Source organism: Apium graveolens, chromosome 9 (genome assembly GCF_009905375.1).
Source record: "Apium graveolens cultivar Ventura chromosome 9, ASM990537v1, whole genome shotgun sequence".
Lineage (NCBI taxonomy): Eukaryota > Viridiplantae > Streptophyta > Magnoliopsida > Apiales > Apiaceae > Apium > Apium graveolens.
In genome coordinates this window covers 136,139,347-136,155,309 of record NC_133655.1, presented here as the reverse complement: position 1 = coordinate 136,155,309, position 15,963 = coordinate 136,139,347, and the positions used below count along the sequence as shown (strand labels likewise).

Here is a 15,963-nt window from a genome sequence, read left to right as displayed (position 1 = left end):
TGGATAACAAAGGAGTTAGAAAATTTTTCAGATTAGAAGACTAATTGAGCATCTCTAGCAATGAGACTCTTATAGAAATGCAAGAAAAGCTAAATCTCTCAGAATATGTTGAACTGGAATTCAACAGACAGCTCCAAAATCCTATAGAAGAAAACAACAGAAAGCTTGGAAAGAGATCCAGATCTTTAAGGTATTAGATTAATCTGCTCAGGCTAGAGGAGCACCTTGAAAATGACTGTGAGCTAATCTTTGTGCATTTTGTTATTTGAAGCACTGTACAGTTTTATCTACTTACTTTTAAAGTTGTATTTTTAGGGTGTTTTGTTATCATCAAGTTTCTCTTAATTTATGGATACAATTCCAGTAGACATAAATTAGGGGAGATTGTTGTGGATATGTTGTGAACCTGATGATTTCATTAACAAAACACCTTAGTAGATTTTACTTAGTGAAAAATGTAGCACTTGACGGATAAGGAATATAGTCCCGACGGATGACTCAATATAGTCCCGGCGGATGATGATTTATTATCCATCGAGTGAGTAGCTTGTGTAATAATGAGTTTGTAGCACATTTTTACATACACCTTGTTTAGATTCTGTAGTAGCACTCAAGTCATGTTGACTTTAATTAGATATGCAGAATAGGTTGATTAATTGTACATAGATGATGTCTTGTAATTCTGCATAAATGAAATGAAGTCAAGTGCCAGATAGCTACCCAACGAATAAACAACAATGCCACTCGATGGATGATCAACAAGGCAACCCGACGGATGATCATGTACCCGATGGATAATCAATTCAAATATCTGTTGACAGTGACAACACAGTCACATGCGTCGAGTGTATGCAAAAGGAATGTGGAAGCCTATTCAACTGGGTTTTAGAGAACAAAGAAGCATTGCCATTTTCATGCTATTATGAAGATATTCAAAGATGCTGGAATAGAGTAATGAAGCAGCATAGTATTAGACTTGATAGGTTTTATTTTATTATCTTGTCTTATTACTTTGTAATCTTGGTGATATATAAACCAAGAACTAGCAAATAGAACAACAAGAACAAGACTAAGAACATTATCTCAGAGAAACAATTGTAAGCTGCATCCTTAGCATTTCTCTGTAAACTTAGTTGTTCATATTTGTAAGCAGCTGTGAGCTAATCTTGCTACACAGAGTTCTCTTGATATAATATATATCTCTGGTGGATACATTCAAATCCACCAGAAAGTTTTTAAAGACTTGTGTTTTTAATTACTTGTGTTTTGATTTTACTAACTTCTTATTTCGCACTTTGCGAATCAAACACTTATATATTATTAAGATAGAACATTTTATAATTTTTTTTTGAAAAAGGTTCAAGAATTCCTTTCAACCCCCCTTCTGTAATTCTTGTTGCATTGTTAGGGACTAACAAGTTTTGCCAAGGAAATGTATGATGGATATGCTAATGTTGGTGCTTCGCTGCAAGATTTTTGGAATTTCAATAAGGATGCGCAGATGATGATTGACAAATTCAAACGTATCCAAGATAAATCTAAATCCTTCTATTATTCTTGTGATGTTGATTCTGATGGTCGTCTCACAAAGCTATTTTGGGCTAATTCTATTGGTCGTAGGAATTTTGAATTGTATGGTGATTCAATATCATTTGATGCAATATTTGATACAAATAGGTACTTGACATCTATTTACTCTAATTGTATACTGAGTTTTTTTTGTTTTTTATATTTATTTTTTAACTCTTTTCTGTTTTTTAATATTTATTTTTCCAGGTATAATTTGATTTTTGCACTATTTACTAGCGTTGACAAACACGACAGATGTGTAACTTTTGCATCCTGTCTTCTTTCACATGAGAGTGTTGTTGATTATAGTTGGGCTTTTAGTCATCTTTTAAAGTAATGGGAAGGAATCCTGTTTTGATTATTACTGATCAATGTCCTGCTATGAAGGTGTTTGTGCGTGATATATTTTCTAATGTTAACAGTCTTATTCGTAGTAAGCATCGTTTATGCGTGTGGCATATTATGGAGAAATTCCCAGTTAAGGTATTATAGTGATATTTATAAGTGATTAGAAAAATAATGTTTAGTTATTAATTTGATATTTATTAGTGATTAAAATAAATATTTTGATGAATTTTTATATTCCCTTGTATTTTTTCATTTATCATTGTTCTTCCTTGTTATTAATAAATGAGACATTTATTAATGATTAAAATAATTATTTCTTGTGTTTTTTATTGTGTTTTATTATTTTTTTTGTTTTTTAAACAGCTTGGTAATCGATTATGCAAGGAGACAGACTTCATGGAGAAAATGAGAACTTATATCTGGTCATCTATTATTGAAACTGAAGAGTTTGAGAGCATATGGGAGAGAGTTATAAAGGAATTTAATTTAGAAAATAATAAGTGGTTGCAAGATATGTATACTCTAAAGGCTTCATGAATTCCTGCATTTTTTAGAAATGAGCCAATATTTGGGTTGCTAAGAACTACTTCAAGATCTGAGAGTGAAAACTTATTTTTGGGCAGTTTCATAAACAAGGAGATACGTTATATGAATTTTGGTTGCATTTTGAGAGTGCAATGGACAAGCAAAGGAATGAGACAGTTAGACTGGATCGTGAGTCAAAGTCAAGTCTTCCTACGAAATTGTCAAAGTGGTTTATAGAAGATGATGCAGCCACTTTGTATACACGTACTATTTTTTATAAAATTCAGGAAGAAATCCTCACTTCTTGTTTGGAAATGCAAATTAAGCGTATGAGTGAAGAAGTTGATGGTGTTACTTATTTTAAAATCAGGGATGTGAGGGTAAAAGACAAACTTTTAAAGGTTAATCACTTTTACTATTCTGTTTCTTTTCATGTTTTATTAGTGATTTTTTTTATTTTTTAATGTTGGATGTGTTTGTTTTAGTGATTTTTAGTTGTATAATTAGTTATTATAATGTGTTCATTATATTTTATGCAGGTTTCTGTTAGTATGAACCATGTTGTGTGTTCTTGCAAGAAATTTGTGATATGTGGTACAGACATGCATTTTTTGGTTTGAAACAAATTGGGGTTACCAAATTTCCAAGAAGCCTTGTTTTTAATCGTTGGATGCAAACTGCTGATAGTGAAACTTCATCAAATTTAGATGTGGTAACCATTGATTATTTTAAGATGGAACAAGTATCTTTAAAACTGACCACAATTTGGTTTGATTTTTTCCAAATAGTTGACAAGGTTGGGGTAGAAATGGATAGACTTGAGCATGTACACAGCACTATGAAGAAGTTAAATACCGAGTTGGATGCTTATGATGGATCTATTGTCAGTTTTATGAAAAAGGGTCATATTGCTGCAATGGTTGGTCAGCAACCTGAAGGAGAAGTGCATATTCTTCCACCTAATGTTTGTAAAAACAAAGGAAACTACTTTAAGAGGCTGATGAGTGATAGGTAAAAAACAATTAACAAATCGAAGAAAAGAAGTCGGAAATGTGCACTATGTCGCGCAACAACTCATGATGCAAGAAGATGTATAAAAAGGAAGAAAGCCAGTGTTGAATAAAATTGATCGTGAACTTATGTTTAGACAATTTAAAATTTTGATATATTGATTGTTGAACTCTTTATGGGATGAGTTTAAATTTTGATATATAGATCGTGTACTTGTATATGTTTGTGACTTTCATTATGATATGATATTCTGTATATTGTTATAAAAAAATTAGTATTAGAATGGAAAAAGGCAAACTTTTTAAGATTAATCTATTCTACTAAGCTGTTACTTTTCACTTTTTATAAGTGATTAATTGTAATGTTTTAGTGATTGGGTTTGTTTTGTAGTGATTTTTTGGTTGAATAATTAGTGATTATAGTGTGTTTCACTATATTTTGTGCAGGTTTTCGTTAGAAAACATACTTTATGTTCTTGCAAGAGATTTGTGAGTACTATTTAGACAATTTAAATTTTTTACTTATATAGATTTTTTAATTTTTAAGGGACAAGCTTATATTTTTTATTGTTATAAAATATGTTTGAGACTTTTATTATGATATGATATACTTTTATATCATTTTATTATTATATTTAGAGGAATACCATGACTTTATATTAATATAAAATTTATGTCATTTTTATTTGTTATAAAATTTATGTCTTATACTGATAAATGTTATACCATGACTTTATATTAATATTTAATCAAAACATTATCCAACAACTCTTTTTCAAAAAAAACATTATTCAGCAACTAAAATAAACATAACATATAAAATTTAAATTGTAACAATATATTTGCAGAAACATTCATAATATTTCAAATTTGAATCATATTGTCATTCTTCAATTTCCGAAACTGAAAGTACTAAAACATTAACATTGTTTTTACTTAAACGTTAATATCACACAGAGTTTCCAATTATTTAAATTTACATTTTCTAAAGATAGAACATAATAGAACTAGTCTTTTACAAATTTGTTCTTTGCAGCTTCATCAAATGTACTTGTCAAGTTTTTCGCAAAAGTCACATTTTTTGTTTTTGTAGACTGCTCTTCTCTGTCTTCTTGATTGTTGGTCATTCTTTGCTCCTGAGACTGTTGAGAGGATTCAATCACCAAGTTCATTAGCTTATTTGAGGCAACTTTAATATAAAGTTTCTTTCCTTCCTTGATGATTTTCTGCCTTGCAGAATTGAGTTGTGATGACAGTATAACATTGTTATACTTGATTCGAAGCCTGTTGAGCTGACTTTTCTGCAATTAAAAAAATTATAAGACTACAGTGATTAGTTGTTAAAAATTTTATGATTATTTATATGTTTTAGTGAATATTTTGGAAGTTTTTGTATACTTGTTCTTCTTTCAACCCTGTTTGCCAGTTCTTTGTATCTCCTTTATAAGTCTCCATGTGCCTGATTAGGAATATGCCGCAATCAATTGAATTGTTTAATGTCTGTCATGACATTTTCAAATAATTTAACTTCAAGCTTTTTATCCTATTTGCCGCCATGACATGTCCTTTTGCTTTCATGTACTTGACAAAGTGTGAATGCTGAAATAAATTGAAAAAAAATTAGTTACATGAATTTACTGAAAAAATTGAAAAAATTAAGTGTTGATATTTTTATACCAGAGTTTTTGGTTTTTGTCCATAGAAGATTTTGGATCATCATTCCTTCTTATATTGTCAATTATTTCCCATGCTGGATTCTTGATATTGTAGCAAATCAAATAGAAATGCTCATATGCAATAATTGGAAAAAACACCTGCAATAAATTTGGTATCAGAATTGTAAATATGGAAATAATATCGTAGCAAATTGAATAGAAATGCCCATACAGTAATTTTGAATTTTACCATGTACATACTATCAAGCCTTGTCCTCTTGAATTTTTCAAGCATCTTATCCATATTCTCAGCAAATATCAGATATATTGCAGTAACGCTCTTGTCAGGATCCAAACTTGGGTGCTGTTAAATGTATATGTTTTTAAATTAGAACCGGACATTTGATAAATAAGTTTATAATCTTTATGAATATTAGTGGATAGATTGATTACCACACAATCAATAGTACATAATATACGCAATGGAGATTTCGTTGCGTTGTACTTTTCATTATCATTTAGAATAATTGCGTATGTGTCGATTACTGCACTTGCTAAATTATTGTTGATTTTCAGAGTTTGCATATCTTCCCTTATGCAAAAGAAATCATCCATGCTAAACATCATCTCCCTGTCAATAGTTAATTGGTTATTGTATGGCTTTAATTATATACTGCAGTGTATAATTGAATACAACAAATATGGAGTATGTGACGCCCCCAAATCCGGGGTCAGGATTGGGTGTCACTACACAACTTTAAATAATAATAAAAACCTGTATATTAAAATAAATATACAGATAACCCCTCATATTCAGGATCACTTACAGGTTATAGTATGAAACAAGAATCTAACCTTCTAAAATTTCCGTTGTCTAAATACAATTTCATTACCTTACTACTAATTTCCTTGTATTGATCGCTCCAACATCTCCAAATTTCTTCAGCTGGAATTTCAACACTTTTGCTGTCTATTAAAAACTATTCACTTTGCCCTCATTTGATACTGAAAGAAATAAGAATTCACAAAGCAAGAGTGAGCCAAAAATGACCAGCAAGTATTATAAATGGTTTCCAGGCATCAGATCAGAAAACTCCTGGAAACGATTATTGAACGATTTTAAAAACGTCTTTACATATTTAAATAGTTGAGCGAACCAAACATCGGCCCTCATTGGCCTTTAATCATAAGTCACATTTTTCTATAAAAGAACATTGATCGTTTCAATTTTTCATTCTTTTGAATCAAATCTCTGTTTGAGTTTGTAATTATGAACTATTCGGGAATGAATGGTGTTAATGGCGATCAACAATAAATTAGACTGAACACTAGAAACCAACATATACACTATAACCTGCTGATCAGTCAGGAGATATTGTGGATCTACACCCAACTACATAGACCCAACCAACATATGGGGCACCCGGACAACTATGGCCTAAAGGGTCCGGTCCATCTCTGACCCATAGGATCCAGCTCATCACTGGTCCTCATAATAACCATCCAGCCCGTAGAGTATTTTGATGTCAAATCATTTTGATTTCAAAACATCCCAAATCAGGGTTCGCAAATAACCCGAACGAATGGGTATTTGCTCAAGAGAGCAATCAAATTATAGGAACAATATTGAAAAGAACTAGCATAATAAGAGTAATTGCAGCGAAATATAAAACAATTAACTATTCTGAACTTAGAATAGGAGCGAATAAATATTTGCAGTATTTTAGGAGAAAGGTTAGGAATACTTGCCTCAATTGGTGACCCTCTGATCTTTAACTATTTGTCATATCACTCAGTCCTTATGTGTCTGTATTTCCATTGACATGCCACTTGACCTTTCTTAACAATCGCTATTTCAAGTTTATGTCTATTCTGAATTCACTCATCTCCTTACGATTAATCAGGCTTTACTTTCACAATCTTTGTCTGGCTTTGAATATCTCGTACTATGTGCATCTAACATAAATAATACTATTCAATGAACTGACAATATATATATATAATTGTCTAGTCTATACGTTTATTCTTATTATCTACCCGCCCGATAATAATAGATAAAGATCACATCTCAATCAGATAGTGTTTAAAAGACATGCTGACTCATTATCCATATAACACGTACACATAGGGCATGTAATCATTTTATTCACATAACACATACTCACATAATTCATGTAGCACATAAGTTGAATCGTCACAAGATAGGTCTCGATACGTTTAGAATTGAAATTGGGTCAAAAAGAGTATTTTATCGATCAATAACCGACTCAAAATTATCTATAAAACAAACACCCTTTAGATACAAAAAAATTTAGGTCTCGAAAATATTTTTAATAGAAGCAGAATATTATTCTGAGTCTAGAGGCGTTCGTTTCGTATTAAACGGACGAACGGTTGATTTATTATGAATTTTTGAACATTTTTAGAAATTAAACGGGTCTCCAAATCATTTAATAATTAAATAATAGGGTCCGAGTACCCGAATTTGACTTTAAAATAATTTTTTAATAATTATCGAGTTTCGAAAATAATTTAAAATAATATTTCAAAGCTCGAAACTATTTTTCGGAATTTTTAAATCAATTTTAAATAATAAATCCAATTAAATTATCAATTAAAATTAATTAATAACTAATTAAATTAATTAATTAATTAATATTTAAATTAATTGACTAATTAAATAATTAATTATCAACAAAAATTAATTAATTAAATAATTAAGATTTATTTTAGAATTAAAAATAATTTCCAGAAATAAATAATGAATTTTAAAAATTAAAAACAGATTTTTTTTGAATTATTTAAAAAAGAAATTACAGAAACAGTTTTTGATTTTTGGATTAGGGGAAAACAAGATCAAAAGCGGTTCAGGAATCGGGTTGCTGGGTCGAGCAAGAACAGGAAGAACCCACCGGAAAAAAACGCAGAATCCGGTGAGCTGCTCTGATTTCGACGAGCTCCGGCGAAGCTCAAAACAGTTCCTTTCCATACATTTTTCAATCCCAAATCGTTCAATACACTTCCAGCAACTCAACGCATACAACCATCATCACAGACGCCCAACGTTTCAGCAACTCCGGCCATAATTCGGTGAGTTTCGAGCTCATTCCGGCCAAAACCCGAACTCGCTGAGTTCTTAACCAAAATTGAAGTTTAAAATACCAAAATAAAGCTTAGATGACGTACAATCGATTCAACACAATCAGAACAACAACCAGTACATCTATAGTCCGGGAAACTAAAATTTAAAATCGAATAAAATAAAAAAACAAAAACATGATCTAATCGATTTAGCAATCGTTTGGTGAAATAAAACACATAAATCGATCCTACAATTCAATATGAAGCTATTCATATCATTAAATTCAGCTGATGACCCCAGAATCGAAAACCACCAAATTTCCAATTCAAGAACCCTAATTTTTTTTAATTTTCAGAAAAATCAAACCTCAATTTATATATGTTATTGAACTCAGTTTTTGACATATAATATATCAAATTGACCAGAAAAATATTATCTACAAGATGGAATCATCAAATCATATCAACAACATCAAGAACAATTTTTCATAATCTAATCTTTAAATAATTCGAATATAAATAAATAAATAAGAAAATTAACTTAATTGTTGCACTAAAATGGTTGATTGATTTAGAAAGTACTTTTCGAGAGCTTCGTTTTGATATATTATACGCTTAAATCGGAGTTCGGTAACGCCTTCGTTCGTGCGTTTGATTCTCAGGAACATATCGGTTTCTAGGGTTTTTCTCTGTATTTACTGTATTTTTTACTGGTTGTAAATGAATAAACGAATAAAATGAAATAAGAAATATGCTATTTATATTTACGGAATATTGGTTCGTTCTGGATCATTTTGGATCGTTAAATTAGTTGCTTAGCCGCTAAATAACTGCAATAACGATCCGATTTGATATCAGTTTTGGATAATTATCACAACCGGGCTTTTTATAAAACACTCTATACGAAAATAATGTAATAATATCTCGTCTTTCGAGAATACGGGTTTTGTTAATTCACCAAAATGATTATCGTAACAAAAATCTTGCGTCGGGCCACGCATGGGTCAAACCGTAATCCGGATCGAAAAAGTCAAAACACGGAAAATGTCCGAAATTACCAGATTAGGTTAGGAATGAGTTTTCGGAAGAATTTCGAGTTGTAAAAACGTAAAAACGGTTGAAGTCGGACGATTCCCGGCTTTATAAAATAATCTTATAATTATTCAGAAAATAATTAATAATTCATTATAAAATCATTTAACACTCCAAAAATTATCAGAAAAATACCTTAATTATCTATATTTTATTCTGGACATATTAAAATTAACATACTCACATTTTATTACATACAAACATCCAAATATTATTATCAATCATCAGATAATTCACCAAAAATTTATATAATATTCACATAATTATCATATATTGATACAAATAAATATACGATATTTCCCGGATATTACATCCTTCCCCCCTTAAAAGGATTATGTCATCAGAATCACGCTAAGGAATAATTCTAATACTTTTCAAGTATATAACTTTTATTTTCTCAGGTTAATCTCTCAACCTCATATTTTTTCATAACTTTAACGTATAATATCAATCTTTCCTGACTAGCCTCTCACTAATATCATATTTTATTTGTTGCTTGCATAACTCAATTCAACTCTTCATCTCCTATATATAATGAAGCTAACTTACTCCTTCTGGATATATACATATAAATGCCCTATGGATTCGCTATACGGGTAGCGGTGAAGCCAACTCTTTTCAATTTATCCTGTCTATTTTACTATGTAGGAGGGACCAACATAACACCTCTTAATTCTCTTTTCTTTCTAATTCTAGTAACTCGTGCTTATGTGCGTTTCCAACTGTTACTCGGTATTGAATCTCATCCTCATATGTTTCTTCGTTCACATAACCTAATTTGTAATCGCTTCTCATCGCATTCGAGACTCTTTAATCGATCCTGTAATCTTCTTTTATATTTGTAAATGATGCACTGGAACCAGGGCGTATTTGCTTTCTGACGTTGACTATTATATTTTCTAAGTATTTTTCCTATAATTCCTCGGGTCTCATCACTTTAATCACAACTCAACAGTCTCTCACCGATATTAAATTTGTCAGTTACTCACGTAACCTGAATCAACCTTCATTTTATACGTAGGGAGCTAAATTACCCTTCTTAGTCATATACATTTGAACGTCTTATGAACTCGTGATGCCTGTAACGACAGGGTCAACCCAATCGTAATCGTTCTATCTATCTTATTGCCTCGATGGACTAACTTAATTTATACTAATCTGCTTCGCTTTCCAATTTTACTAATTTGTGTTTATGCACCTTCCATTTTTTTTCACGGCTGTTCTTCTCTACTTTTCACGTCTCCTTTTGTTCGGTTAGTCTGGATTATGATCATTTTCAATCATATTCGAAAACCTTTAGCTGGTCTCTTGTACTTTCAATCCATCTGCGCCCGATATACTGAATCCATGGCGTCTGATGCTTCGAAATGTTCTAAATCTATTCAAACTAAAAGTTAAAGGAAGATCACGAAAATTGTATTTAATTCACCACTTTGTAGTATACTTCAATTTCTTTGCAATCATTATCAAGTATATTCACTGAGCGAGAATACTTTACTATCGGAAAGGAAATATTAGTTTGACATAGAATGAACCATAACTTTATTAAAAGCCGAACTCTTGGTACTAATACCAATTTTGTTGTCATATCAAATTAGATATCAATATGAACTTTGATGCTAACAACATTCCATACTGAAGTCAACATCAATCATCTATATTAATACCACCTTTGATATCTAACAACAAAATAAGTATCAGTATAATTCAGAAGTCGGATCAAAACCTATTCTCAATTTCTAACTTTTCCTATTCCTTTATCCACTCCCCAGCAATCTTAGTGATATTCACTCTTTCTTTTCTACTCAAGACACCTATTTCTGAATGGATCTTGCTTGGTTGATAATTAACCATACTTTCGTAGCTCATAATTAATTATGACCAGAGTTCACACCTTTGAAGCTTAGAACGCAGTTGCTAATCTTTCACCCTTCGCATGCATATCTTCAGGTGTTCAATTTGGTCTCCCTTAGTCCTTGAATGGGCGAGGATGTTACTAATAAATACAATCACACTATCCAATTACTCCTTATACACTATGTTCATTTAATATTCAGACTTGCAATTGCTGATAACCGATGCGTGACGCGAAGTACCCCTTTATTTCATTATTCTTGCATTCCACATTTCTGAAGTTTTCCTTCACTCAATATCTCATTTCTACTGGGTTATACGATACATGGCTTTTGACACCAGCTCGATTCGTACAGTAACTGATGAAAATTCTTACCTCATTTTCCGAGTTAACCTTGGTAAATCATTCGTTAGAATCTTCGGGACTTCACTTTAATTATGGAGAATTCCGATATGAGATTCATTGTATCGTTATTCTCTAATAGTTTACCCTGAATACTGTTGTTTAATCTTCCCTTCTTATGCGCATTCTTTGAATGAAATTCTTGTATTCAATTGCCAGTGTTTTACCTTATTCCCCTATTAGTTCTGGCATATCTGATGTTCACAACATATATTCCGGATTATTTTATAACATTTCTTTATCAGCCCTTTTGATTCCACTTCTTTTCTTATTTAGTTCTTCATGCTCATTACTCATTAACTCTTCTAACATATGGAATGTCTTTTTCTTGATAATATTAATATGTACATTATTAGATAAACCAGTTCTGAAGTTAATAAAAGGCTTTTATTTATAATATTCAGGTTTTTATTGATAGAATTATCAAATTCATCGATGGTTACTTTCTTAGCCTCACTTAAATCATCATTGATCGCATATTTCGCTCTTTCCAATTGATCAACATTTCTTCTTCCCAAGTTCACATGTGTACTTCGTTAGTCTTCGTCTTACATCGGATACTTGGATTTGCGAGCTTTTGAAAACTTTTATTCAATCGCCATTCGATATGGGTATACTTTCAAGTTCTTCCTGGGATGCTATTACAGATGATAAAATCTCTTTGCTTTATCTTGAACCTTCAGTTCTTGAAAATTTTCCTCTTACTAGCATGTACCAATTACTTGTTGTTCCTCTTGTTTATCAAAAGAGCGTATTCATCTAGATAAAGTCTCGCACATGTCTGTGGTAACATCACACTAACTCTACTAAACTTTCGATTCCTGCTAATGCCATCACTTTCTTCAACTTGCTAACCGCTTTGATTTTGGATCTGAAAATCATGTTAGAGCTTGACTCAATCTAATTGGAATCGATCCCCATTTAACTAACCCTTAGTTGGTAAAGTTGATCAATTAACTCTTTTAACTGATCACTTAAACCAAGTGAAGACTAGCTAACTAGAATCAAAGACCAATTACATAAAGTCGGTTCAATCATATTATTCTTTCTCAAGAACCAAAATCACAACCATTTGGAGTACAACTAGGAGTGATAATATACTTTTTTATCCTTATATGTAGAGTAATTTCTGAAAATTTGGGCAGCACCTCCCCTATACCATCGACTACCAGTCGGACTCAAGCTGACACCATCAATCTACCAAATCATCTACAATCACATCCATCCATTTCCATCAACTAAATTCATCCATCCACCATAGTTCGAACTATATCATTCTGATTTAGTATAGGTATGATTAATTGGCATAACATATATCTTTTGAAATGAGACTTAAGGTCTTAAATTAACAAGGATTAATATAACCACTCCCTTCCCAGCTTTTTAAGAATATTACAAAATTTTATCAATACGCTTTAAAATTTATCTCGTGTCTCAAATTTTATTTCACGAGTATTTCGATTTATTTATTGTCGTTACTAATTGTGTATAGTTACTTTTATAATTATACCGCATCCTTACATTAGTCACACCAATCATCTATTGTTGACGATACGCACTTAATTTCATTAACTAATCTGTTTATCTTTTAATAACTATGCATGGTTTTCATTATTATCGCCACAGTCTGGTGGAAACTCAATTGTCAAATCATTATTTCTTAAAAGGTTTCACATTCGAGTCACCATTTATTCATCTCCATTTATGTTCCCGTATCGAACCTTCGTCTCTGGCCCGCTTATGGGTATTAAATTCACCATAACTTATTTACTCAAGGTAGAGAACTTCTCAATTTCTTGAAGAACACGTTCAAAATTTGTTTGCAATTAAGATTTCTTTGATCTTGAATCTTCATGACAAATATCTTTTCGCGAAGAAGGGATGCTTCACGTATTAATTGCCTGTCTGAGTCAGTGTTCAGAATTCCCTTGATATCTGATTGTTGTCCCGACGCTCGTTCGCTTTGCATATATCCTTACTTCCGTAGTTTATAACTAATTTATTTGTTGCGGTTCACTAATCATTCATTCCACGTCAAAATCCTTTGATTTGAAACGCGTCATGTTACCGCAACCTATCGTACTGATGAGATCCTCATAACACGAACAACGGCCTAACTTGATTTCTTTGCCACATCCATGTTATTGATGAATTTCTTCTTCCATACCCGCAGATGTCTACCATTTATCGGTTTGCAGTCATATCTATGTTTGTTGTATGATTCCACGAGTCACACTATTTTATTTCTTTTGAAATCGTCAAAGAACAGACTTTACGCAAAAGGAGAGTTTGCGAATATGATTTCGATTGAAAACTAAATAAGGAATAACAATACCATAAACGATTGGGAGGATTTGTAATTTAGTAAATTGAAGGAAGAAGAATGAGTGAAGATTTAGATGTGAATTAAACAACCATATTCGTACTCAAGATGGCCAGTCTTTCGTACTATATGGCATACAGCACATGATTAGGTGGCGTCCCACCCGACTCTTCATCATTTCGACAAAGCGTCATACCACAACACTGTTTATCTCAATCAAGAATCAGTAATTTGAAAAGAGCAACGATTCAGAAGGAATACAATAAATTTTCTTTCATCGTTGCTTCATATGATTTATTCACAGAAGAAACTCATACGTATTCAAGAATCAAGAAGAACATATGCTATCGTATTAAGAGAAGGAATGTCGATGTTGATCACATTCCATGTTTCACCTACGTATGCCTTCAGAAACCAGTTGAATGAGAGATTCATAATTTAGGTCACATTATATCTTCGAAATGTCGTCTGGAAATGCCTCCACCTTAAATGCTTTAATTATTTATTCGTAATCGCGTCCCTACGAAATTTATAATTATTCCTTCCAACTTCTTATATGCCATGTAGGATAACCATCAATCCCACAACGCTTCAATTTTGTCGATTAGGAGTATTATCCTTTGCCAATCATCTAAAAGTGTCTTCTATTTTCTTCAATCATCCTTTGTCCATTCAAATTACAAATCTTATTAAATTTTAATAATTTCATGAATCGGGTAAATAATATTTTAGCATATTCATTCAATTATTGATATTATTTAAACAAAGATTACTCTCGTCTTTCACGAAAACTTTAAACTTTCTCCCTGCTGGGGGGGTCCACTTAGTCCTTCAAACTGACAACACTGAGTCTATATCCATTTTTGTTTTTAGGTCATTTTCTGTTTATAATAACAAGAACATAAATAATAATTCGACAACCAAATTATAAAACTCGTTTCATACAAAAATCTTCTGAAAGTTGATTAAGAAAACCTTCTCCGAAATCTGATTTTAAAATTTTGAAAATCAATTATTTGGTCATCATTACTATATAAGTTACTTGCTATTCTTTTGATCCGCTAATGAGATATCTAATTAAAGGAATGCCCATATAAGGGTCTCTCCATTTTGGTACATCTTCTATTCTTCCTTGGATTCTGCTCGCACTTATTAGTCGACGAAGTTCCATTTACTATTGTATATCATTTACTCACAAATTTGCCGCAATGCTGACATCCGGTATTATCTCTGACAATTTTTCCGTCATTCTTGACGTTATACTTACAACCACGCAGGCGATTCGACGTTCTATCTATCGGTAGGATCGCATCTTCTCGCTAGCCTTACCTATACCTGGTAAGGTAAACATTATTCTTCGCACAGCGCCCGATATGCGATAGGAATCTTCTCGTAGCGGTGGTGCCTTCGAAACATGCAACGTTGGTTCTTCATCAGCTTCCATCAACTTGTTACCTCCAGCGTGAAACTCGTCCTACTACCTAATTCTAAGTTAAATCGTACCCAAAACTCACCTAGCCTCTCTTACGCGAAGTTCTCACAAGACTCACTCGCATCTTCTTCAAAACCGCATGAAACGTAGGGTAGCATATCCAGTCTCCGTCAATTTGTCAATCCCTTATTACTGTAAGATCGGAGAACTCAATATACCTATAGCGTTGCGATATTCGCCTTACCTTTTCTCGGCCATGCTGGCTTACGAATTCCGTATCAGACCTACTAATCCTCACTCTTACTCAATTCGAACTTAAAAAGAATATGCCTAGGGTCTTTCCTATCTCATATGACTTATCACTCCAATCTTACCCTCACCTATTATTATTTCTGTGACCAATAACCTGTAGCTCTGATAACAACTGTGACGCCCCCAAATCCGGGGTCAGGATTGGGTGTCACTACACAACTTTAAATAATAATAAAAATCTGTATATTAAAATAAATATACAGATAACCCCTCATATTCAGGATCACTTACAGGTTATAGTATGAAACAAGAATCTAACCTTCTAAAATTTACGTTGTCTAAATACAATTTCATTACCTCACTACTAATTTCCTTGTATTGATCGCTCCAACATCTCCAAATTTCTTCAGCTGGAATCT

General features: G+C 32.1%; 1 protein-coding gene across 1 annotated transcript; it reads left to right on the top strand.

Annotated features, from left to right (window-relative positions):
• The first annotated feature begins 1,432 nt into the window (after positions 1-1,432).
• Positions 1,433-3,945, top strand: LOC141685599 (protein FAR-RED IMPAIRED RESPONSE 1-like). The gene is made up of 9 exons (XM_074490691.1): positions 1,433-1,677; positions 1,777-1,828; positions 1,957-2,052; positions 2,281-2,363; positions 2,472-2,631; positions 2,730-2,843; positions 2,982-3,036; positions 3,231-3,453; positions 3,900-3,945. The coding sequence occupies exons 1-9, from the start codon at positions 1,433-1,435 to the stop codon at positions 3,943-3,945; spliced, it is 1,074 nt and encodes a 357-aa protein (XP_074346792.1).
• Positions 3,946-15,963: the final 12,018 nt, after the last annotated feature.

Coding starts and splice junctions, on each gene's coding strand:
- LOC141685599 (XM_074490691.1), top strand. CDS start 1,433: ATGTATGATGGATATGCTAATGTTGGTGCTTCGCTGCAAGATTTTTGG. Junction 1,678..1,776: donor GCAATATTTGATACAAATAG/GTACTTGACATC, acceptor TTATTTTTCCAG/GTATAATTTGATTTTTGCAC. Junction 3,037..3,230: donor CAAGAAATTTGTGATATGTG/GTACAGACATGC, acceptor TTTTCCAAATAG/TTGACAAGGTTGGGGTAGAA.